Source organism: Chenopodium album, chromosome 1 (genome assembly GCF_948465745.1).
Source record: "Chenopodium album chromosome 1, dcCheAlbu1.1, whole genome shotgun sequence".
Lineage (NCBI taxonomy): Eukaryota > Viridiplantae > Streptophyta > Magnoliopsida > Caryophyllales > Amaranthaceae > Chenopodium > Chenopodium album.
Genome location: NC_137834.1, coordinates 4,362,531 through 4,386,800, shown reverse-complemented (window position 1 = coordinate 4,386,800; position 24,270 = coordinate 4,362,531). Strand labels below are relative to the sequence as shown.

Here is a 24,270-nt window from a genome sequence, read left to right as displayed (position 1 = left end):
TTAGAGATAATGATAGTGTCGGGAAAAGGCCTAAAACCCCGAACCAAGGTTGGAGCCGGGTGATGAGCCTTGGTGGTGTGACGCGAACCTATGCAGCAGTGTGGATTAATAACCCGGCTGTGGAAAAATCCGGCACGCCAGCTTGATCAACTTCTATACCAATGTGAGGATCCCCTACACGGAACACCAGTTGGAGAGGGTAAAACTAGTGACTAAGAATTGCACCGAATGCGCGATTTGCTTGGAGAAATTCAACATTATATCCAAACATACTACGTTTAGGTTGTGGGTCAATGTGGTCACAGATTTCATGAGGTTTGCATGGATTCTTGGTATAACAAGCAGGGCAACCGCACTTGTCCTACTTATCCTAAGTATATAATTAAATAATCATGAAATTAGTCTACATTCTCTAAATTATTCAACAGTTTTTGCCCAAATACAAGAGATGATAACTACCTCAAATGATCATGGGGTTTAATCTTTAATATCATATGTTCAATAAGAAATGAAATTAGTCTACCAGTACTATGTAGCAGGTTCTTGGACTCTTGGTACCTTTTCTTTACTTTGATTAAATCTTTGTACTTTTTCTAATTGTAAATTTTTTGCACCTATTTGTAACTGTAAAATCTTTGCACTTTGAATTATGTTTGAATATAAGTCAGAATGCGATATGTTATGGTGCTTGGAACATGTTCGGATGTTCCTACCTAGTGTTGTTAAATTAGTCCAAAATTACACTATACACTACGCATCAGCTCACACACCTGAGTACATCTAGATCGTGTTTCACAGGGATTTGTGATTTAGGTAAACCTGTGTTAATTTTACTATATCTGAGTGAAATTCAATGAATAACAAAATGTAATGTCAACATTACATTTAAAGTCATATCTACCATTGGCGTGGTAAGAGTGGGACAAAATTTCCATTAAATCAAAAGAACAACATGAAATAACTCGTACGAGAGATAAACTCTCATAAACAGCTGAATAGGCTGTAAATTACTTGCTTTTATTTTCAGCACAAAGTGGTACAACTTTAGAGACTGACAGACAATGATTCATTGATTCTATAACTTCAGTCTTCCTTCTATACACAAGCACCGTGATCTTAAAAAAATGGACTGCAAAACTTGTACACTCACAAGAGAATGAATACAATACACAGCATAAGGTGGATTGGTGGAATGTGGAAAGCTAACAGTAGTTTCCATTTGGGAGATCTTACTGTCAAAGGATGTTAGGAGAGGCATTTTCATGTCTCTTCTTCTTGGTCGGCATGACTGGAATTGGCTTGTTTCCTGAAGCAGGTTTAGAACCAGCGTTACTTCGAGGAGGCTGAGAGCTTCTTCCTCCCACCAGGTTGGTTGAAGTTTTACTTTCACACTTTGGTGGCAGTGGTCGTGCAACAGAAATCTGCAAGTGAAAGCAAAAATAAGCACGAGACTAGAGAGAAATGGGACAAGCAGGATTGGATCCCATCAAAGTTATAAAAGAATTGAATAACATGCAAGGATGGCTATGTTTCCCTGCAAGATTATCTGGTGAAAGTTGAAAGGAGATAGGAGAACAATGGTAATAAACAACCCTTTATCATGTAAATTACTAGTAATAAACAAAAATCGAACATAAAAGGTGCAAGATGCAAGTAACAGTATACAAGATGGAAGACCTTTGTTTTATCACTTAAAATTTCTCTTCTGTCTGCTGCAGCACTGGATAAATTCACACTCTGTGATGTTTTCCTGAAATCAGCTTTTGATTTTACCTGCATGCAGGTTTACAAATGTCAATTATGAGTATATGTACTGGAAAGAAGGCAAGTTTATCAAGCTGACTACATGAGAAGATATGAAGAAACTAAGTAAAACCAGTGATATTCATTCAGCAATTGCGCAATCAATGGATTATTTGAGTGATTTAGTTATCAGTTTTTGTCATAAGACAGATTGTGAGCCACAGAGGTGTTGGTGATAGCACAGGTGTCCAGAATTTTACAAATACTCCTTTTCCTAGATTAGGTCCTTGGCTCCTTCCCACAGTTATTAGAAAGTTCTTTCTTTTATGTTTGAGTTTCAGAAAATTATGATATCATAAGCACCTTAGCTTTATCAAGCATCTTCTGATTTTCTGCTTCCTTCTCCAACCTTTCAAAAAACTGGCAGATATAAAACAAAAGATTAGGAGAAGTTAATTCACAGTAAAATCAAGGAATCATAAAAATCTGGGGCTTACCTCTCTACGTTTTACTGCTCTTTCTTCAGTCCTAAAACTGAAAGGAGAGAATGTGATTGGAGATTGTGCTGCAGACTTCTTAGTACTGTCAAGTGACATGTGCTCGTCAGTCAAAGTTTCAATGAGAAATAATGTTAGCTGTACTATTTTTTTTCCTCGTCAAGGAAGATGACAGAAATGAAGTCACACTTAGCTTTGCACAACATATGCTGGAGAAACTTATCAGATCTGGAATAGGGAATCAAAACAGGGCAAACAAATCCCAAGAAATACATCGAAAGTAAACACAAGAATAGCTCCCGCAGACTGAGAGATCAGTATCTTGTATAATTCAATTATCTAATTGTTACAAACCACATCACTTAAGACTTTATATTTTATATCGTGGTTTTACTAATTACATTTCCACAGACATACATATACTGCATGATATGAGATCCAACTACATTAACTTGCTCCTTATTCCTAACTGCATATATAATACATGAGTTTAACGTATGGTATAGATAATTAAGCTGAGGAAACTATTGCAAAGTTGAGTCACATGATAACATTCAGTTAGAAGTTAACTGTTGGCTTTATGAACAAAAGTCTCATGGACAAGACCTTCAACTTTTTATAAGGCTGGATGAGTTATTGTTATTCTTACCTGACAGAGGGCGACTGCAATTTCTGGTCCAGTGATCTATTCCTCGCAAATGACTTCTCAAGAGCTATTCTGCTTCTGTAGACAGACATGAAAGCTTAAGTTTCATAAAGTTGAGCACATCACAATAAGAAACACTTCAATGGAATAATTGAATAAAGCATACCTCCTATTTTCTGTTTGCGGAGTTCCGGATGGATGCCGTGAAACACTGTTGACAGATGCCTACAATACGAAACGTATCTCATTACTTCTTAGAATAATGTTCAGAACAACACTAAAACCGTTTAGCTTTTAAACAGTTAGCACATCAATAAACTATTTGTTCAAAGTCTGCAACAAGTGTTTAGTGGTTTCTTTCTAATACTAAGAAAATATTGGTCTAAGTGTGAAATTAGAAGATTATATCTATAAACATACTTGGTCTTTGTTTAAATCATGAAATGAAATTTCACCTTATCATTAGAGAGAGAAACGACAACAATAATCTCTAATTACCACTCACTTCATTCGATTCTATCAAGTGCAATATGCACCACTAAATCCATTTCTTCAAATCAATTTCAATTCCCTCCATCTAGGTTCTTCTATTGCAATAATAGAATTTTTTTATTTTTTTTATTTAGTTATGCAATTACATAGCAGATAATAAATTCCATTGAGAGGATCAAACGGGTTGCAAATATTGTGAAGAAATCCACTATTGATGGAGACAGCATTCATCAATTAATATCAACAAGCTCACAACAGAGATGAAAAATACATACCCTACTAGTACTTGGAGCTGGTGTGTGGACAAAGCTTTGTCTTATCATCTTGGCCAGAGGAGTGAAGGCCTTTTCTATTCCAGTTTTGTGGGAAACTGAAGAAGATTTATTCATTAGTTTAACATCAGAATTAACATTGATTGACATTTGAACCAATTTTGAAGTTGATTTTTTCATCTCAATAGACTCCTTTGCCAACTTAGGAGTGCTAAGCGTGCCACTACAATCCTTTTTAGGCCGAACTGGAGTTGCAAGTCTAGCAAGAGAGGATGATAACTTGGACACATTGCTTTTTTTTGAACTTTTCAATGATGAATCTGTTGGTTTCTGCTTGCTTCTTAAGTCCAACTTGTCCGTCTTTGCTTCCTTCTGGAGCATCAATAGTAACTAGTATTAAACACAGAAAATAAAATATATACATAAACCACTGATAAGAAAAGAGAGGTATAAGTGATGCTATACCTCTATAGTCACAGTCACCTCCCTTTCTGGGGTGATCAGAATGGTATCACTTTCCAATGCATCTGTAGACAAGTCAATCTTGATCTCAACAGAGTTCTCGGTGATGCTAGCATTTACTTCTGCATCCTCACATTGGTCTACTTGAACCTCAGGACACTCCTTGTAATCAATGTTTGAACTTGGTTCCACAATTATGTCTTCCTCATTTTGTAGTTCTTTGGTTTTGGACGAGTCACAGGAACTGACAATGACACTCAGAGGCTCCACATTGGGGGTATCATTCCTTGGAAATTCATCAGCGGTTGAATAACTATTAAGAAGGGCTGTTTCTGGATTCAGTGCAGGGGAGCTCAAGCTCCTTCGAAGTTCATTAACAGTTGAATGACTGCTGGGAACTGTCATATCTAGATTCAATGCAGGTGAGCTCGAGCTCGAGAAAATTTCTGATTCAACAAAACTAGAATCATCACTTGCTTGCTCTAGGGCTGCCTGTTTCTTTGCACCAATCCTCCCATAATGGGCCTCAAAATAAGCTTTCATCTTGGCAACAGATCCAGGTTTGGAAGACTTTTCTGCTTCTTCTAGATAACGATTGTGAGAAAAAGTTGACCATTTCTCCCAAGCCAAGGACTCTGACATATATCTCCCAAAAGATATAGAGTCTCCAAGTGCACGAACCGGATCTCCCTATTAGATAAAATGTTCTGATCAATATTCCAGCTGAACTCCTCACATTCAATACTAATATTTAACATTTGACAGTAAGATGCTCAGAGATGTATAGAAATCATATTACTCAACAAATTTCATTTATCAAGTCCTACAGAATTAAATTGAACTGTCCAGATATAATACTTACCATACTGCTTGTCGAAACCATCACAGTTAAAGCTTATAATGAGAAACCTCAACTTCAATCTTGTCCAAACAAAGCAACATTGGTGCAATATGAATATGAACCAGCAAATAGACAAACTCAAAGACAGTCAGATGAGCTACAAGTTGCATACCCAAGTAACTATAGAAACTGTCCTCAACAAGCGCGAATTTTGAAAAACCTCTCCTTTGATTTACACAGAATAATTGATCAAACAATACTAACTAACAACAACAGCAATAACAATACCAAAGCCTTAATCCCAAAAGTATGGGGTCGGCTACATGAACCAAGAATTTATCTCCCGGGATCATCCACAAAGATTGTTATCCTCCATTCACTTCGATCTAATGCTATATGCTCTTGCAAACCCATCTTCGTACACTTAAATCACCTTAAATTCTCTTATTGCATACCCAACTAATTTTGTACCATACTATAAATTTGGATCATTTAGTGTATGTACATACTTCATACTAAAGCATACGCAACACGGATCTCCTTCAGAATTCAAGCATTATATTATACTTCTAAGCTAATTAAATACTATTACAACAAATTACTACCCACTTTCAACCAATTGAAAACATAATAATTTTAGCTTCTAAGTACAAATTCAAGCAATTACATTGAAAATACAATAATAAATTGAAACACCCATATAAATATATAATGCAGCAAGTGAATATTGAAAGCCAAAATTAGAAATTATGCAACAACAACAAATTTGAGCATAAATACAAAACCCCAGTTCATAAATGGGCAAAATTAAGCAGAAAAACAAAACCCAGTTAAGAATTCAAGAAAAAATTATAAGAATCAGCTGAAATATAATTAAAATTAAAAATGTAGATTATCTGGGATAGAAATGAACAAACAAACCTCTGAAAAATCATGGGAAGTTTCAGAAGGATTAGAAAATGAACGTCTTAAACAAGCTGATTCCGCCATTGATTTTGCTCTGTGTTTTAGAGAGAGAAAATTGGAGAGTGGGTGAAGAAAACGGTTTAAAATGTTAAATTTTCTGGGAAATAAAATAAAATTCAGGGGATGTAAAATTGTGTATAGTTTTAAATTTGAATTTGCTGAAGGAGCAGGGTAGAGCCCAGATGAGCAACTTTTTTTTGGGAAAAAGTGCCCTTTTTAGTATTTTTGGTTGCTTATTGATTTTTCAATTTATAGTAGGAGCTCTTTTTCTTTTGATTTTTTTAATTGATCTATTTCTTTAAATAAATCAACAACTTTTATCAATTACGGGTACATAAATGTTAGATTTATTTACGAAAATATTTTGTTGAATAATTTACATAAATACCATTAGATAAACGATTATTATTTAACATGAAGATAAACCGAGTCTCCCTCAAAACGAGTGTTGTTAGGGTTTGATTCCATTTATTCATCTCATTTTTATGATATAATCTTATTTAATTTATAGCAGGAAAAAAAAATGAGTTTTAACTTTTACTAGTGAGTAACCTGGGCGTTGCCCCGAGTTGCTATTTTTATAATCGTGCAATTGGGGCTTTTTTTTTTTTTTTTTTTTAATGATTTTGAAATATGAAATCGATATTATTCAATGTGTTTTTATTTTTTAATAATTAAATCACGTGGTTTACATTTATGTACATTGTTTTCATATTTATAATACGCTTGATAATGGGCTAAGATGGTTAATTGGCCAACTTTGTTATAAGTGGTTGTGATGTGGCGTAATGTCAAAGGATCTACGTGGCACATAGACGTTTTTATAGTGCCTTTTAATATATTAGTATAGATTTTGTTAGGAAAAATAGAAGATTTATCTTGTTTGATATTTTATTTACAAGATTATAGAATTATACATTCGTGATTTTAGAAAAAAAAAAAAATATATATATATATATATATCTAATTGCGATTCTATTCGATTATAATACTTTGTATTTCGTAATGAAATTAAGATGGATTCTCTCACATATTAATGAGAAAATAAAGAAATAAAATGGTGGGATATTGGTTTATTTAAATTGAAAATTCAAGAATATTCTCAATGGTATCCTATACTTGTTGTTTTCTAAGAAAATTTTGGATAAAAGTTTATGAACTTTGGCCATTGGACCATTGGTAATTGGTCATAATAAAAAAAAATTGATATACATGGGGCCTGTTCACATTTACTTAATTTCAGTTCAGTTCAGTTCAGCTCTAATCAGTTCAATTCATTTCAGTTCAGCTCCAATCAGTTCAGTTCAATTCAGTTCAGTTCAGCTCTTAATTTTCCTCTCATAAAATATTCATTTCAGCTCAATTCAGCTCCAATTAATTCAGTTCAGTTCAGTAAATATGAACAGGTCCATAGTTTGGTATGATACCATTACTATTTTGTCAAATTAATAAATAAATAAATAAATAATGATACTATTACTAAAAAGTGTAATACATCTTCTGTAATTAAAGGTCAATTGTTGAGCACTAAATACATAGCTCAAAATGTGTGCATGTTAACTTGACGAATTATGAGTTAAGAGCAAGTTTAAGACTTGGATGTGACATCATTTTTGGTGGTCCCCATTGAAAATGATGTCATCAAAATCTTGTTAAGACTCACTAAGACTTACACAAATTTATCACTTTAGCCCTAAGACTTAAATAATTGACATATTATATGTAAAAAAGTGTAAGAAAAAAAAAGGATAATAAAAATAAAAGTGAGGTGGAAGTAGTGGGTCCCAATCTCAAGTCTTAAGTTGAGTCTTGAAATTTCAAGACTCAATTTGAAACTTGCTTGAGATTTTTGAAGAAAAATGGGAAAAGTCTTAAGCAAAAGTCTTAAGACTTAAAATGATGATGTCACTAAACTTGCTCTAAGTTAGTTGTTTGATTTTTTGTAACTTGTAAAAATAATTTAATTCATATTATCAAAGATGCACCTCAACTTGTTAGCTGTGATTTTTGGATGAATATAGTGCTAATTAACTGATGTGTTTATTGTTGTTGATCAGTACTAATTTTGCTATCAATTTCCTCGATACAGGTGTCATTAGAGATAATATCGTATATCTTTAAATTTGAAAAGTATTTTGCATTATTGAGAAAATCTACAATTAAAATAATAACTGGATGGAGTAAATCATAAAAAGATAAATGTGATTGATACCGAGTGTATAGATAAGCAAATTATAAGTTCCACTTAGAGTAACTATTATACACCCGGGTATATCTATCTTTTGGTATTTTTTCACATTTAACTAGTCATATACTCTTACCAATTGGTTGTTGGTGTAGTGGTGATTGAGACTACACTTGGTAGGGAGGACTCGTGTTCGATCCCCCGCAACAACAATCGGGAGGGGACTGGAACCTAACCACCCAGAACTGATCCCCGAATCCGGATTAGCCCAAAGGGTGAACCGTTTGGAACACCAAAAAAAAAAAATAAAAAAAAAATAAAAAAAAAATAAAACTACTCATATACTCGATCTACACATTAATATATGACTTTTTTTTTTAATGCAATTATAAGCAAACAAGAAAAAAAATAATAAAAAAATAATTATAACTTTTTGGTCATTTAGACAACCTTTTTCCTAATGCATAATTCTATTTTGTTTAAGGTGAATTATCCAGGCGCCAAATTCAGTCTATAACAGTTCTTTCCAACGGCTAATACATTTTTTAATTGATAGTCAAGTTTTTGGACCTTTCTGATGTTGAGGTCACCTCAATCCAAAAAAGACCGTTGTTGCTATTTAATTTCATATTAAAAAAAAATGTAATCATAGTGTATATTTTACATGACTTGGCCAAGCGATTTTGAGTTAGATTTGGTGATTTCTTTACGTTTAATTAATGTTTAAATCTTTAATAATAGAGAAATTATGTACGGCTAATATCCAACAAATTCATGCTTACATCTTAAATGATCCTTATAAATTATTGACGTTTTATGATTCATAGCCAATTCAACATGTCCCTTTGAACTTATTAGAGGAAGATTATATCCAAATTATTCTAATTACAAATAAATTTCAGTCAGAACTTCCTTATTACTTTACCTTTTTATTTTATTTTTTTTTATTATTTTTTTTTTTTTATTTTTTATAAATGCAACTCCTTCATTTTCCTCAGTTTTGATTTTTTTAAAAAAAAAAAAATCCAAAATTGTTCTGAATTCAAGTATTGAAATTTTTTTTTTAGTTTTCAAACCTCGTATGATACAACTACTAAAAAATAAAAAGTACATCATCTAATTCATTAGAGGACACAACAATTGGCCGATTGCATATTTGCATCCATCTACTTCAATTCTTAACTACTGATTTTGCAAGTTACAAACACGTAATCCATCATTGACTCTAATAGCCATAAATGGTTCCAAACAATTTTTTTGTAGTCTTAAAAATGTATCCTCTATTATTTCTCCGGTTTTAACATCGAACCCCAAAGTTTACAAATATACAATCCTATTATGGCTATATTATACTTAACATTCAATTTAGAGAATTAACCCTCCCTTCTAAAAGTAGTAGTGAATACATTACTAGTGCTAATTTGATACAAAAACTGCTACTAGTACATAGAATTACTTGCACCACTTGCTTAACAGTTAACACTAGCATAGACAAGCAGGGAGGATCATATCATGTTAACCCAACATTATTCCACATTGATGCTTAGCACCTTGCTACTAATACTAGCTTTCGGAATGGTTATATACAACACACCATCTCTAACTTCAGCTTTGATCTTCTCAAAATCGATATTCTCAGGCAACACAATCCGGCTGCTATACTTACCAAAGCTCTTAGCAGGCCAATCTCCTTCATTTTCCACTGCACCATTCTCTTGACCATCCTTACTTTTCGACACCTTTTCGGCCTTGATAACTAGCATTTTCTCCTCCACCCAAAGCTTGACATCTTCTTTAGTCATTCCTGGCATGTCAAACCTCAGCTTATATGCACCCTCAGTTTCTTTAATCTCCCATGGTGTTCGCCCACGCACGTACTCGCCTCCGTTGTTGGGCAGTGGCGATTGCCAACTGCTGTTGTATGCAACCGGCTCTTCCATCACCCTGTCCATTGTATCCAACATTTGTTGCACTGTTCTTGCAGATGGAAACCTGTCCCATAACCCTGAAATTGGTAACTCATTCACTGTAAGATTGCATCATACATAAAGTTCTAGCTCAAAATTATTTCATTAGTTTGGGCACATAGAATAAAAAATCATTAGTCTAGCACATTTTATGGGGATGAAATTGAAATCTAGAAACTTTGGCATGACACCATCCAACATACAAGCATATGGCTAACCACCCACATATATGCATACTCAATCCGTCTCAAATTAATTGTCACATTAAACCGAACTTTCAAGACCTTAATTTAATTTAAAATAGTGCACTACCCCTAAACCCCTTCACCTATAAGTGATGGACTAATGGTCGTGTTAAGAAATTCAACCGTGCTATGCAACAATATTTTCCGGACATCTAGATTAGTATGAAATAGTGAAATACTTTGTAAGTGAACATAAATTTTAAACAAAGAAATTGCTAAAAGGAAATTAATCCTAAAATTTTCATCAATTTCAATTACAACACAAAAGCATAAACAATGTACCTACAAATTAATTTTTACAGTGAGCTACTCTGTTTTATAGTGTTCTCATCAAACAAATATATTTATAATTAACTAAAGTTTACTTCAATTTAATTCAATAGTTTGATATGATCTCTCTAACACTTAATTCTAAACTTTATATGACAAACCCAAGAAAAGTATGATCAAATAAATTTAAAAAAAAAATGACCAATCTATAAATTTAATAAAAAACAAGAACAGAAAAAAATAACCAAGGATTTAATGAAATTACCAATAGGAGCAGCAGAAGGTTCTCTCCTCCTCAATCCAGATTTCTGCAAATATTCAGGATTTTCCCTTCGATCAGCTTTCATGGCTTTAATTCCTCCATTAAAGCTGGATTTTTTTTGCTGAAATTTTTTTGGGTAAAAATAAGAATGCCCACAAAAAGTGTTAGATGATTTTGTAAAGGGGATTGTGTTGCTAAATTGGGAAAGTGATTGAGCCATGTTTGATTGATGAATTAAAAGTTGATTTGGGAAATTGGATAATGTTAGATTTTGCTGATATAATAATGTTACAGTACTTTTGAATTTATGAGATGCTATATATAGAAGTTGTTTTAGTGGGGTTTCTAGTGGACATTTCTGGAAGCAAAGATTTTTCTGGGTTTTGGATTTTTGGAATTGTTGTAAAAATCATGTGCATATCAAGCTTCTAGACTTCTCATGAATGTTTACAGTATTTTCTTCTCACTGGACCAAGAGTTATAGTAATTCGTGTAAGTATTTTCCCCACAATAACAATTGAAAGGGGCCTAGAATCTAACCATCCAAAATTGATCATCGAAATCGAATTCGGATTAGCTCAAAGAATAAATCGGGTGGAACACACACACAAAAAAAAAAAAAAAAAAAAAAAAGAAAAAAAGTTGTCTTGCTCGTGAAGTTTATAGGATACTGTCTTGTTCATGTGGCTCAATTTTTAAAAAGTGAGTTATTTGATTGAGCACAGTACTTTGTGTAAAATCATTGTTCCCAGTTGTTTTGACGATTAAGCGAAAATCTTTTAATTATTGACCAAACGACTATACAATGTTCTTGACTTTTATGTAATTTGAAGATGTTGCCCTTATATGTTAAATTTATAGTGCAATGCAAGTATGCAACCGTGATACAAGTATACAAGATGCGTTAATATATTGATGCATATAATTTATTTATTTTATTTTTTACTGGTAGTTTTTAATGATGGTGGTAATTTTATCAAACTCCTCTCAAAGCTGAGGAATCAGAGTTTATCATTGAAGTGGCCAAAACTTTCTGGGTTCATATTTTTATTTTTTAAAAGGAACATTAAAGTATGACAGTCATTCTCTAAAGATTAAGCAATTATTGTAAAACCTATCTAATCCATATTCATAATCACAATTCTTTGTCCAACTAGTAGAAAAATGAAATATAAACAGAGCAATCTCAGCATGCTTCATCAATAACAGAAAGAATAAACCAAGTCTGCATGTACATAAAAGGAAATTTTTGTAGTATGAAAAATTCTGTAATTTTCTACAAGATTAGTACAATGAGATCATTTGCCTGTTGATGCAATTACAAGGACAAAGCGTCGAAAACCAAAAACCGTATAATGCTGCTCTCCTTTATCATACATGGAGGACATTGTGCCTCCTCATATCATGGTGTTACACCTTTACATGGGACTCATAGCATCGATTTCAACCTTTCGACCAAACAACATGGAAAAATGCACATGAACATAATACGATGTCCCTCAACTTCCCAAACAAATTACACTCACTTGGATTTTTCTGCTGAAGCTTCCTCTGCCCCTTCTTCAGAGGTTGTGTTTAATGTTGTCAGCTTACCAAAGGATTCCTTCGCATCTCCAAAGAAGTCTTTAACCTTATCAACCACCGTCTTGAGCTGATCTTGAGTCGGCAGCTGAACAGAAAAGTGAAATTCCATCAGCAGCAGTAACAGATCAAAAATGAATGAGCTACTGGACATCAGCATCAATGTTCTCAGACCTATTTATCTTCTATTATTTGTTGTTCAAAATATGGAAGTACAGAGTAAATAATAACAAAGCAATAAGTTACCTCAATAACATTTTTAGGAGTAAGAGCCGTTTTTATATCACAATTTTCCTGCATTTATAAACAATGATCAGAAATTTAACTCTAACGCACTGATGTAAAAAGGTTTAGAAAGTTGCATCAACCAATATAAGGAAAAAGGAAGATTTGAGTAGGAAATATCAAGCTAGCTAAGTGATGGCTGCAGAAACATTACAACAAGCTTGTAGCCATATCTGAATTCAGTTGCGTTCCTCAAAATACGGAATTGCTTCTGTGCAATCTTTATTAACTCCTTCTCATCCTGAACAAGCACATATAACAAGTATTAGGGAGGCATATCTGAATAAATGCGCCTCAGATGTATAAAGAGTGAGTGTTGCAATCCTGCTGACTATAAGGAAAATCTAATTTGAAAGAATGTAGATACTAAAAGATACAGAACAAGTTTCAGCTTCCAATTTTATAGGCAAAACCGCAATACTAGGATAACACGATAACAACTAGAAAAGCAAGAAGGAAAAGAGAAGCAGGTTCTTCACCGATCAATAAAAACCTAAATAGATACAGAGTAAGGAGTAACAAATAAAAAAATACGAGAGCATAATCTCTGAATAAACACAAGATACAACAAAGAGTATGAAGAGCAAATTTAGATGGAACCGCACAATATGAGTTCGTTTAGCCCTTTCAAGTGGAACATTTCAGTTTGGCAGTATGTTTAATATCTTCTAATCTTTATATGACAGATAACTTACTTCCTGACTAACTTTTAAGAATCTGATTATATCTTTGCCAGCTTAGAATAACTGAACATCATTAGCTTTACTTCAGGTCTGTAGTAATAAAGATTCAATGTGGCAATAAAAAAGGAATATAGAGTAAATTAATACGAAGATTAAGCCACAACCCAGTCGTCCACTGCTCTTTTCAATAATCTTTAAGTGCCTCAGTGACCAGCAACTTGAGACTTGCAATTTTTAACATCTAAACTTACTACATCATGCTTTTAGGTACTATTTGCTATGAAGAACCAATTATTCTTTATAAATGTATATTTAGACCAGCGGACTGCTTACAACCTCTATGGAATTTTTCACTTAGGGTTCATGTATAGGTAGTGTAAATTTGGACCTGCTCAGACTTTGCCTCGACATGAATCACATGAGAAGGATGTTATTATTGTTTGTTCTTGCAAAGTTCACACATCCAAGGCAAATTGTACAGGAATAGTGCTAATTTCAAGATCAAAGACAATGATCAGAGAACTTACTCGATAAACCACTGCTGCAAGATTTCTAGCAATTGTATCCTTGTAAATGTATTTCCCGAGGATATTATCTTTTGCAGCAACCATAATCTTTGCAGTTGTACCACCAGTAACTAGATTAAGAGGGTACCATAGGTATACCTGCCCAATATATGATGCCTATTATTTGATGAAAAGGTAACCAAAATGAACAAGTACAATATACTAGGTAAAAGACACTAATGGGCAAACAATGATAACAATTACCACAACTCTAAACAACCTAAAATAAACATTTGAAATAAACAACCTAAAATGCCCTCCGCGACAACACTTGATTGTTACTTCAACTCTTCATTTTACCTCTAGTACCAATGTCAAATGCAAGTAACTTCAATTTAGGCCAAAATCCGGCAAAATAGTCATAAAATAGCCGTGTCCTACACTTGAATTATGAGTAACATAGACCCTTGATCACTAGGTAAGAAGTCAATACATAGACACTACTTAAAACTCTACACATTAATTTTAACAAAACTGAAAACTCGCAACGATTCCATCAAGCCTGTCCAATAAGTCTAATAAAATCATCATCTCTACTTCAACCACAAAGTATCATGGCTACCAAAATTTCAAAATATCCAATCAACCACTTGGGATTTGTGAACTTTGATGGTTAAAGAAAATTTCAAGTACCCACTTACAAAAGAATATAAGTCTATATCTTCAGCACAAAATAATCAAATATGCAACAATTAGATCCTACACTCAATAGCATGATATGACATCATGCCCAATCAATAACATACTGCTCAAAATAAAAGGAAATTTCAAGTACCCACCTAACAAAAACAGTGAAAGTCGACATCTTTAACACACAAAACTCAAATTCGCAACGCCAAGATCATAAACTCGAGAGCATGATATGACATACATACAGTTGGAAACAAAAGAACATATAAAGTAAAATTTAAAACAGAGATGAGAGAAAGAGCAGACATTGGCCATACGAATGAAGATGACAAAACGAGGATTGCCATCATCTTCAATCTTGGGCAAAGGAGGAGGAGGTTGGCGTTGAAGAAGGCGAGAACTCATTCCCTTTTTACCCTTGGCTTCAACCACAAATTGCAGATTTCGCCCTTTCTGTAAATTTGGGTTTTTTGTTCTTGTAGAAATGAAAGAGTGCCTGATAATTGATGAAGATTCATCAAATGTTCTTGAGCTTGACTTCATTGGTAGTCTAATTAGAGGGTTTAAAGACATACCCACCTCCATTTTTAAGCAAAATTCTCTCTTTTTCCTTAGAAATTGGTCTTCTTCTGTGCTAAAACTCTACTGTGTTGGTTTTGCTGTTGTAATTTTGGAGGTTGAAAGTTTGACAAATCAGCCAACTTTTGCTTATCCATAGACCATAGCTTTACATTTAGTTAAAGGGGAATTTTCATTTCTTTCCAAATTTTTGTAACATATCCATTAAACACGTGGCATGATAATTGTAGCCCACAAACAATATTAATATATTTTTTTAAAAAAATATTAATTAGTCTATAAACTTTGAACCACTATCAACTCAATTTCATAGGTTCTATCCAATAACTCTACTTATGTAGGAGTTGTGATTTAAGATCACTACAAAAAGTACTCTCTTCGTCCCTTAATACAAAACCTCATATCCTTTGTGAGTAAACCAAAATACAATGGTCTTGTTTGGTAGTAAGCTTATTGGGGGTATATTAGCTTATTTGACTAACTTTAGCTGATTGACTAGTCAAACAAGCTAATATAAGTGTTTGGTAGAAAACTTATTGAAAGAGTTTATTCCACTAAATAAGCTCTTTTTGAAAAAGCTCATTTTAGGAGCTTTTTCAATTAGCTTATTCATTGATTATTGTGAAATGACACTTATAACCTCATTTAATTTAAAATCATATCTAAACTACCTACCCCACAATTAGCTTATTGGTCATTTTACATACTCAATCACCTTTAAGCTATCAGCTATTTACCAAACACTTTTATATAACCAGTTAATACAATAAGTTAGTCAAATCAGTTAATAAAATCAGCTAGTCAAAATCAGCTAACTCAATCAGCTTCAGCTTTCAGCTTTCTCCCAAACAGGGCCAATGACTCTTTTTATTTAAAGGTTGTATTTTTTGACATTATTACCCTCTTTTGATGAGTTGTCATTTTTTTTTCTTTAGTTTTTTGTACTTTTAACATCAATTTCCAACACTTTCTCTCCCTACCACTTTAATTATTTTTAACTACTTTTTCTTTCTCTCTATCTCTCTCTAACCACACATGCACTTATCTACTTTTAATCATTACTTTTCAACAATTTACAACTTTCTTAATTCCCACACAAAAACCAAAAGAGGCATTGTATTAAGGGGCGGAGGGAATAGTTCAAAACATTACACTTGCAAAAAAAAACGGAGAGAGTATATAAATAAACTAGTCAATCAATCAATATCATCAATATCAATTCAATAGATATATTAAAACTCAATGGCAAGGAATGTAATCTTGCCATGTGTCACCAATCTCGCCACGTGTTGCCATGTCACCTATTATTAACAATTATACATCAATGTTTTTTCCATAAAAACTAGCCTTCTGGGCCGTGCAATGCACGGCTTGTTCATAGAAATTGCATTGAGAGATGAGTGAGGAAATACCAATAAATAATTATAAGTGTAATATGTAACTAAAACCATAATTAAAGAAATAAAAATTTTGAGACTTTAATTTGAAATGCGACTTAATAGAAGGAAGATAGAGGGACTAAAATCAAAGAGAGAAAATAAAACAGGTTAAATTTAAGAGGGGAGATGAAGATGAAGTGTTTAATGAAAGAGTTAAGAAAAATTGTATGATTAAAAACAAAAAATGTAAGACGACATATGACACATTGAGTTGAAGAAGAAGATAGGGAAGTGTAATAGAATGATGACATATGTCTTTTTTGGTTTGCTTTTTAAAATACTAAGTATAGATTTATAATTTACTAGCATTAATATTTGAACCCATAACATCATATTCATTAAAATTAAACTTTAACTAACCACCGCTCCAATGACATCTTATGATGATAAAATAGTATTAAAAAGAGTTATTCATGTTCATAAATTCTAAAATTTTAATTGTGAACTGATATGTGTATATTTTTTGCAAAATTAATTTCATTTCTTTGATTAGTTACTCAACCATAATTCATATAGGCTATAGTTCATTAAAAAATATAACCCAAAATTGCAAAATAATTTTAAATAATTTTTCGTTTTAACCACAAAATATGTTTATTAGAAGGAATTTATTATGATAGTTGAATAATTAAAAAAATCTCTTTAACAAATAAAACAAACTGATACAATATAGTATTTAGGTTGCTGCACATTAAATTATGAATTTTGATGTTCAATTTTATTTAAAATATTTAACAAATGATATTATTTTTATAAAGCCACCAATTTATATTTCACTTGCTTTATTTTGTTATAATAATTTACATACAAACAATGATTTGGGGCATCGTCCGGACCAAAAACTAGTTAAGTTACTAATGGACAGCGTTAGATAACTAGTCATACAATTCCAATCATATCTACAAATAAGCTATTAGGTCTACAATAACCTCGCTCAGTCTGGTCATCAAACAATTAGCCCCATTTATAGAAGGAAAATTTTGCTTTTTCCTTTTGTTTATCAATTCAAACACTTTAGGTCTCAAGCTTGAGTGAAGATGAGCTTAATAAAATTCATGGTACAATGTCTTAATCATTTTTACTCTATACTGTATGTGATACGATTATTCTAATGTGCAAAACAGTATTGTCAAACACCACGGAGTACTACGTATTCCCTCCTTTTTAAAATATTTGTTCCACTTTCCTTTTTCGACCGTTTTTAAATACTTGCTCCATTTCCTTTTTTGGAAAGTTTTTACAATATTTAATTCATTTCTCACACTTAGTGGACCCAACATAATACTCTATCTCCTCCTATTCTTCCACTACTTTTGTTTTTTTACAATTATTTATTTTCTCAACTATCCCACTACTTCCATATTTTATTACTTGCTCCAATTTCTCCTAAAACTCCGCGCATAGAGAAATGGAGCAAGTATTTAAAAATGGAGGGAGTATTTTATAACAAAATACATACCAAAAAAAAAAAAATCACCATTGACTCCCAAATCAATTGACCAATTGTCTTCTCAAAACTTATTTTTCAGAGTTCCACCTTGTTAAACCATGGCAGTTGCACCACCACATCTCCGCCACCTTCTCCGCCGTCTCTCCTCTTCTCACCCATCAATCTCCCTCTCTTCTTTCTCTCTCCTCATTAAACCTGTCTCTTCCACCTCCAAATCCCCACTATTTTCCCCTTTTAACCTCATCACCCGCCAATTCACTTCCTCCGAACCCGAACCCGAACCCGCCCAAAACAACCCATTTAGCAACAAACCCACCATTCCCGAATCTAAAGATCCCATGAACTTACAGCAAGTTTTCCAGAAAATGAGAACAGAGGGGTTAATCAGTAATGCAGTCAAGATGTTCGACGAAATGTCTAACAATGGTTTAACCCATGAAACGTTGGAAATGTTTAAGGAGATTAAAGAGAAAGGGAAATTGCCTGATGTGGTGGCCCACACTGCTGTTATTGAGGCTTATGCTAATGCTGGACAATGCAAGGAAGCTGAAAAGGTGTTTTTGAGGATGTTGTCATCTGGGGTTCTTCCTAATGTTTATACTTATATTGTGTTGATCAAGGCGCTTGCCGCGGGCGGGATGCTTGATGAGGCTAAGGAGTATGTGTTGGAGATGTTGGTGAAGGGGATGAGGCCGAATGCCGGGGTTTGTGTGGCGGTTTTCGAGGCGTTTGTGAGGGAGGGGAAGGAGTTGGAGGGAAAAGAGTTTTTCAAAGAGATGAAAGGGTTGGGTTTTGTAGGGGATGAGAAGGGTGTTAGGGAGTTTCTTAAGGGCAAGAAAGGATATCTTGTTAAGAATGTGATCAATATTCTTTGTGCTAAATGATTTTTAAGTTTTTTTAATCAAGTTTTTGTCACATATTATAGGGTAAATCTTTGTTTCCTATATTATGTATGGAATTTGTAATTGCTTATCATGCATTTGCCAATCAAGATGACCGGCAATTACTCCCTCCGTTCTTTCATAGCTCAAATAAGAATTCTAAAAGCTTATTGAAGCTAGAGCTAGGACGAAAACACTCATAATTCTTATCAAGCTTAGCTCAAACCAACTAAAACTTGCTCTGACTCGAATCACTTACTACCCTATTTAAAATCAATAACTTCACCATTTATACAAACCCAAATTCTCAATTTTGCATATTGTCGTAAATGCTTGGATTCAAGGATGCAAACTTGAGAAGTTCCTCATCACTTTGAAATACATACATAACTTCTTCATCCAAGGTCACCCATGCTTCAATCCCCTCTCCGTCTTTGCTATCCATCATAATAACACTATTCTTGTAAGGATACTCGGCAGTGCTAACCCATATAGGGCTTCCCCACCCGAAATCCACTTCGTATATAGGGTACCTGCACCAGCTGCTAAATTTGTAAGCATTGTCCAGGCTATGCTCAGCGTCGTTTACTAACTTGCCCTCTATCAAAAGCCACCCTTTCCCTTCAACATTTTTAGCAACGTCGCATAATTTCATAAACGATTCCCTCATTTGGGTTGCCAATGTTTCTAGACTTATGTCATCATTGTCTATGATCATAACCGGAAAGTACCAAACTATGTTACCAATAGTATTTCTTGGCAATGATGGAACCATTCTAGGTCGCATGTTTACCGTTTGAGCTAGCATAAATGTCTTTACCAAGCCAAGAGATCGAATTTTATTTGCTTGAATTATGGATTTATACATGAGTGATGTTACAACCTCAACACGAGTTGGGTTTTCTAGGATTTTCGAGTTGGACACTATGTTAGCTTTGAGCTCTGATATCTTTGTTGAATGGAAAACATATCTCCTTGTGACGACATTGGCTATCGTAAATTCAATCTCTGTTACGACAATTTGATCACTAGGAGGGAATAATATCGATAATGATGTGTTGAACAAAGGGCAAATTGATGGAAGGCCACTATTTCCTGTTACAGTAACAACACGTGATAATGTTATCCTCTCACATCGATCCTCTATAACATTATGGTATTGTTACTAATTAAAATATCGACTCACCAGTTTTTCGAGCATACGTAGCCCAATCGTTGAGGAAGGTAACTATGGTACAAGCATCTGCAATTTTGCTTGAAATGCAAATGCCAATGGACAAACCTCCACAGTCAAAGTAGCAAACTTGGACAGCCAAAACCCTTGAATTTTTCGAGCTCTTCCACTGCAAATCATCAGGGAAGAGCATGCTTAAGGCCTCGAGTTTTGGCAATGTAAGGATATCAACAAGGTTGTTCTTAGCCCGGGCCTCTAAGAAAAGAGCTCCCATATCATCACAGTCGATATGTACACCGTCTTTGATCATCTTTCCTGCAAATGGGTAGTAATGAGTTAATGTCTCCGAAAGTGAGCTCTTTAGTTGTGAAGATAGGCTAACACGATCGTGAGGTGTCGAAGGGGCACGGTAGAACAAGAGGACGGGAACATAGATGCTAGGTGAGAGTTGGTCTAGGCTTGAGAGATTGTGTAATTTAATGTGACATGGGGTTGGTTTAGAAGGTTTAATAGCTTCTATGGAATTGATCTCTACTTCCATTTTCGCGAACTTTGATCCTTCTACTCTTATAATTTTGAGGAATTTAACGTTAGATTTTGTGATTTCAAGATCATTGAGCGTTTGGATATGACTAGTGGCTATATGCTTACATGAGCTTTTTGCTAACTAGCAAAAATGATGCAAAAAAGTTGTCAGAATTTTGGGAAAATGGGGTTTGAATTGATCACAAGCTTTTGTTTTTCTACGGTTATGCAGCTGAAATTTCTGGTTGCATATATGTAGCGTGAATCATCTAAGCAAAAGATTGAGAAAAAAGAAGTAACGAAGCTATGAATAATCTTGTATGAGTAATGTGTAATTTGATTGTGTATGGGTAATGAGTTACTTGGTTTGTCTTTGTTAGTTTGGGGTTTTTAGATTGGGTGCAAACTTGATTTCACTTCAAATTATGTCTTGCAATTTGAGTTAATTTTAAGTTTGAGTCGTGTAATTCAGACAGGTATTGCTAATCGGATATGAGTCAGTTTTGTCATGTCTAGTAATAATTTAAGTAAAATATAAAAATCATAACATGAATCGGGACCACGGATTACCAATTTGGCATAATGACTATAGCTCGTGAAAATCAACCACTTGGTACAGTAAGAAAGATAAAAACTTTCTTTTGCATGCTAGAATTAGCAATAAAAAGAATAAGCAAGCAATAGCTTAGAAAACTTGAATTACAACACTACAATGCATTAAATTTAGTGCTATACTTCACCATGTTAGTAATGTCTGGTTGTGGCTTGGATCATCAAATATCAATCTTCTTTCTACTTGTTTCAACAACTGAGATTCTTCATCCATTACTAAGACACTTGGATTCGGCGAGGCAAACGCAAGGAGTTCTAAATTGCGTTCAAATAAGGCCATATCATCGTCTTTCAAGGTCACCCAAGCTTCAATTCCACCACCTTCTTTGGTCTCACTTAAGGCAAAAGTATTCTTGTAACCTAAACTAACCAAGCTTAGCCATGTTGGCTTCCCCCACCCAAAATCGGCATCATATAACCCATCTCCACATGTACTAAGACACTTGAAGAAATCAACATCTTCCCTTCTTAGTAGGCTTCCTGCCTCTTTGAATAGCTCACGGATCACTACATATGCATCTTTCCCCTGCAGCTTCTTCGCGTAGTTGTTAATTGCCTCTGTTTTCCCCTGCCTTTGCTTTGCCACCAAATCTCTCAAGTGTGTTATGTGGTCACCATTATTTTCTTCCATCTTTGCTACGTAGTAGCCAACAAGATTGCCTATACTAGTGTCTGGCAAGGGTGGTGAGGTCCTTCGACGTATGTTCATGGATTGGGACATCACTGATAATGTCTGAGACCCCGAGTTTGCTCTTGATGCCTTTCATAAGATGAGAAAAACTTGGTTACATTCATGCTAGAAGAGTATGTACAACAGATTTTGGCATGCATGTGTATACATATAATTTCCATGTCTATATTATTAGTTTCTAAACATACCATTTTGGGTTGAGGAATTCGATTTTTTGTTATAACTTGATCTAAGTGGCTTCGTTATACATCTTTTACATTTGTAGTAAGACAAACACTACATAACGATAAGGTCTGGGCACAATGATTAAGAACTATAACTATATCTTTTACATTAGGCTCTATATTCGGATACTCCAACATTTTTCTATGTATCTTTACAAATGAAATGAACGAAAAACATATCTTACCTTTGTTGCACATTTCCAAAGAAGGGACGAGACAGCCTCAACTCGAGTAGGCTTAGGCACACCCTCACTCGCAGCCCTAGCCTTGAGCTTCGCAATCTTTGATCCATCAAACACAAACCTCTTTGTAGAAGTTCTATCCGTGTCTAGCTTAAGTGCATGTTGCGTGATTGAGGAGTCTAATGGAGGGAACAAAGAAGAAGCACCATACTCCGGAATCACCTCATTGCCTGACCTAGAGGCCATAGAAGACCATCCACGCATGAACGCGGAAACTGTCCCACCATCTGTGATCTTATGTGACCAACATATGCCTAGCGCCATTCCTCCACACTCAAACGTATTAGTTTGTACATGAACCAAATTATTAGTCCCCGTTTTCTTAGACTCAATATCAACGGGGAGGAAGTGTTTGAGAGCACTCGCATCAGGTTGTTTTAAGAAGTCTCCTAACCGGGTGTTTACCTTAGCCTCCAAAAACTCAACACCGGCATCATTACAATCAATTGAGACATGATCTTTAATCCTTCCAGCAAAGGGGTAGAAACGGTTGAGGAAAGGGGAGAGTGTTTGTTTTAGGTGTTTCACTGGCTCATTTTTAAGGTTTCGAGTATTTTGCATAGGGTAGAAGAACACCATAGGGGCGTACAACGAAGGAGCAAGCTGATCCAAGAGGGAAAGTTTGAAGTTTCTAAGATGAGGAGGGGTAGTAGAGGATGGTTTAACGTATTGTTTAGCTGTTCTTGCAACCCTCATCATTGTGGCCATTGTTATACTCTTTGTCGTAAACTCGTTGCTAGTATTAATGGTTGTTATTTGCAACATACAATTCATGCTTAAGCCTCTTTATATAGAGCATGATTTATGTTTACTGCTAAGAAATTTGACATCCAAGAGAAAAAGAAATTTATTTGTAATAAAGAATGAAAAAACCAAATGAATTTTCTATATTTGGTCCAGACAAAGATTTGGTGTATATTGGATTCACCAGATTTGGTTCACACAATAAATTCCTTAGATTTACTGAGACATAAATTGGTGTATATTCTTTAGATGCATAAATTGGCAAAGCATACTTTAGCCATCCGGGATTAAATGTCACGTTGTTATGATGTGAGATAGTAATGTGAAAACTAAATTTAAACGGAGACAGTGGCTAATAATAATAAAGCAAGCATAAAAGATGATATTCTGAAAGCCGAGTGCATGATTTTGCATGATGAAAATCAATAAGGCTTTGTGTGAATTAAATCAATAATAAGTATTGTTAAAGAGATTCATGATTACAATTAAATGAATGATAGTAGATTTGCATTGCTGTATAAAAGATCGTGAAAATGATAACCCTTGGTAAATATTTTTAGAAGCTATGAAAATCTGATATAAGTGAATAAAGAGTCAACATTTGAATCAGATATCAATTGAATTAAAATAATTTGTCTTCAACAAAGTCAAAACAGGTACTATTTAATGGTTTTTTTTTTTTTTTATTTATTTTTTTTTTATTTTTTTTTTTTATATATCAGCTTTACAGATTTGCATGTTTGAACGAATCATAACATTATTACCACCCTTCTGTTTTTCCAAAGGGTAGTTCGTAACTTAACCCAAAAGACGGTAGACCTCAAATGGCTCAGCGATGGGCTCGAAGATCTGAGCTTTTGCAGGCTCGATCATGTCATCAGCGTATAGTGGTTCAAGCATGCACTTAGTCAGTTTCAAAGGTGCTAAACAAAGGCCAGATTTGAATCCTGCCCGGTTTACAGAAAAATTAGCCAAGGCCACAAGCAACCAAATACCTAACAGCGCACCAGGAGACTAGTCATCTTACGCATTTGCTCGTATCTTCCCGATGTCCAACAAGATTACCTAAGCTTTCATTTAGACTTCTTGGCAACCATAAGTTGATCTTCTTTCGAT

The 24,270-nt window shown here is 34.1% G+C and overlaps 6 protein-coding genes across 8 annotated transcripts; 1 reads left to right on the top strand and 5 right to left on the bottom strand.

Moving 5' to 3' along the window:
- Nucleotides 1-967: 967 nt before the first annotated feature.
- Nucleotides 968-6,079, bottom strand: LOC145635696 (uncharacterized). 3 transcript variants are annotated; one of them, XM_081687060.1, is made up of 9 exons: nucleotides 5,875-6,079; nucleotides 4,116-4,802; nucleotides 3,654-4,022; nucleotides 3,053-3,111; nucleotides 2,890-2,964; nucleotides 2,241-2,325; nucleotides 2,107-2,163; nucleotides 1,678-1,773; nucleotides 968-1,421 (listed from the first exon to the last, which is right to left on the bottom strand). In XM_081687060.1, the coding sequence occupies exons 1-9, from the start codon at nucleotides 5,941-5,943 to the stop codon at nucleotides 1,236-1,238; spliced, it is 1,683 nt and encodes a 560-aa protein (XP_081543186.1). In that variant the 5' UTR covers nucleotides 5,944-6,079; the 3' UTR covers nucleotides 968-1,235. The 3 variants fall into 3 exon arrangements, with proteins under 3 accessions (XP_081543186.1, XP_081543261.1, XP_081543332.1); XM_081687135.1 differs by having other exon boundaries at nucleotides 3,654-4,019; XM_081687206.1 differs by lacking the exon at nucleotides 5,875-6,079 and adding an exon at nucleotides 4,975-5,559.
- A 3,149-nt stretch (nucleotides 6,080-9,228) lies between these two features.
- LOC145640497 (small heat shock protein, chloroplastic-like) lies at nucleotides 9,229-11,344 on the bottom strand. Its single transcript, XM_081691770.1, has 2 exons — nucleotides 10,852-11,344; nucleotides 9,229-10,109 (listed from the first exon to the last, which is right to left on the bottom strand). The coding sequence occupies exons 1-2, from the start codon at nucleotides 11,066-11,068 to the stop codon at nucleotides 9,631-9,633; spliced, it is 696 nt and encodes a 231-aa protein (XP_081547896.1). The 5' UTR covers nucleotides 11,069-11,344; the 3' UTR covers nucleotides 9,229-9,630.
- A 736-nt stretch (nucleotides 11,345-12,080) lies between these two features.
- On the bottom strand, nucleotides 12,081-15,316 carry LOC145640493 (protein HHL1, chloroplastic-like). The gene is made up of 5 exons (XM_081691765.1): nucleotides 14,900-15,316; nucleotides 13,925-14,062; nucleotides 12,869-12,955; nucleotides 12,676-12,723; nucleotides 12,081-12,517 (listed from the first exon to the last, which is right to left on the bottom strand). The coding sequence occupies exons 1-5, from the start codon at nucleotides 15,176-15,178 to the stop codon at nucleotides 12,371-12,373; spliced, it is 699 nt and encodes a 232-aa protein (XP_081547891.1). The 5' UTR covers nucleotides 15,179-15,316; the 3' UTR covers nucleotides 12,081-12,370.
- Nucleotides 15,317-18,159: 2,843 nt separating this feature from the next.
- Nucleotides 18,160-19,049, top strand: LOC145571135 (uncharacterized). The gene has a single exon (XM_081630397.1). The coding sequence runs from the start codon at nucleotides 18,160-18,162 to the stop codon at nucleotides 18,943-18,945; it is 786 nt and encodes a 261-aa protein (XP_081486523.1). The 3' UTR covers nucleotides 18,946-19,049.
- A 200-nt stretch (nucleotides 19,050-19,249) lies between these two features.
- Nucleotides 19,250-20,657, bottom strand: LOC145570413 (akuammiline synthase 1-like). The gene is made up of 2 exons (XM_081629828.1): nucleotides 20,125-20,657; nucleotides 19,250-20,030 (listed from the first exon to the last, which is right to left on the bottom strand). The coding sequence occupies exons 1-2, from the start codon at nucleotides 20,655-20,657 to the stop codon at nucleotides 19,250-19,252; spliced, it is 1,314 nt and encodes a 437-aa protein (XP_081485954.1).
- A 720-nt stretch (nucleotides 20,658-21,377) lies between these two features.
- LOC145635612 (akuammiline synthase 2-like) lies at nucleotides 21,378-23,395 on the bottom strand. The gene is made up of 2 exons (XM_081686953.1): nucleotides 22,354-23,395; nucleotides 21,378-22,013 (listed from the first exon to the last, which is right to left on the bottom strand). Exons 1-2 carry the CDS (start codon nucleotides 23,182-23,184, stop codon nucleotides 21,378-21,380), a joined length of 1,467 nt encoding a protein of 488 aa, XP_081543079.1. The 5' UTR covers nucleotides 23,185-23,395.
- Between the last annotated feature and the right edge of the window lie 875 nt (nucleotides 23,396-24,270).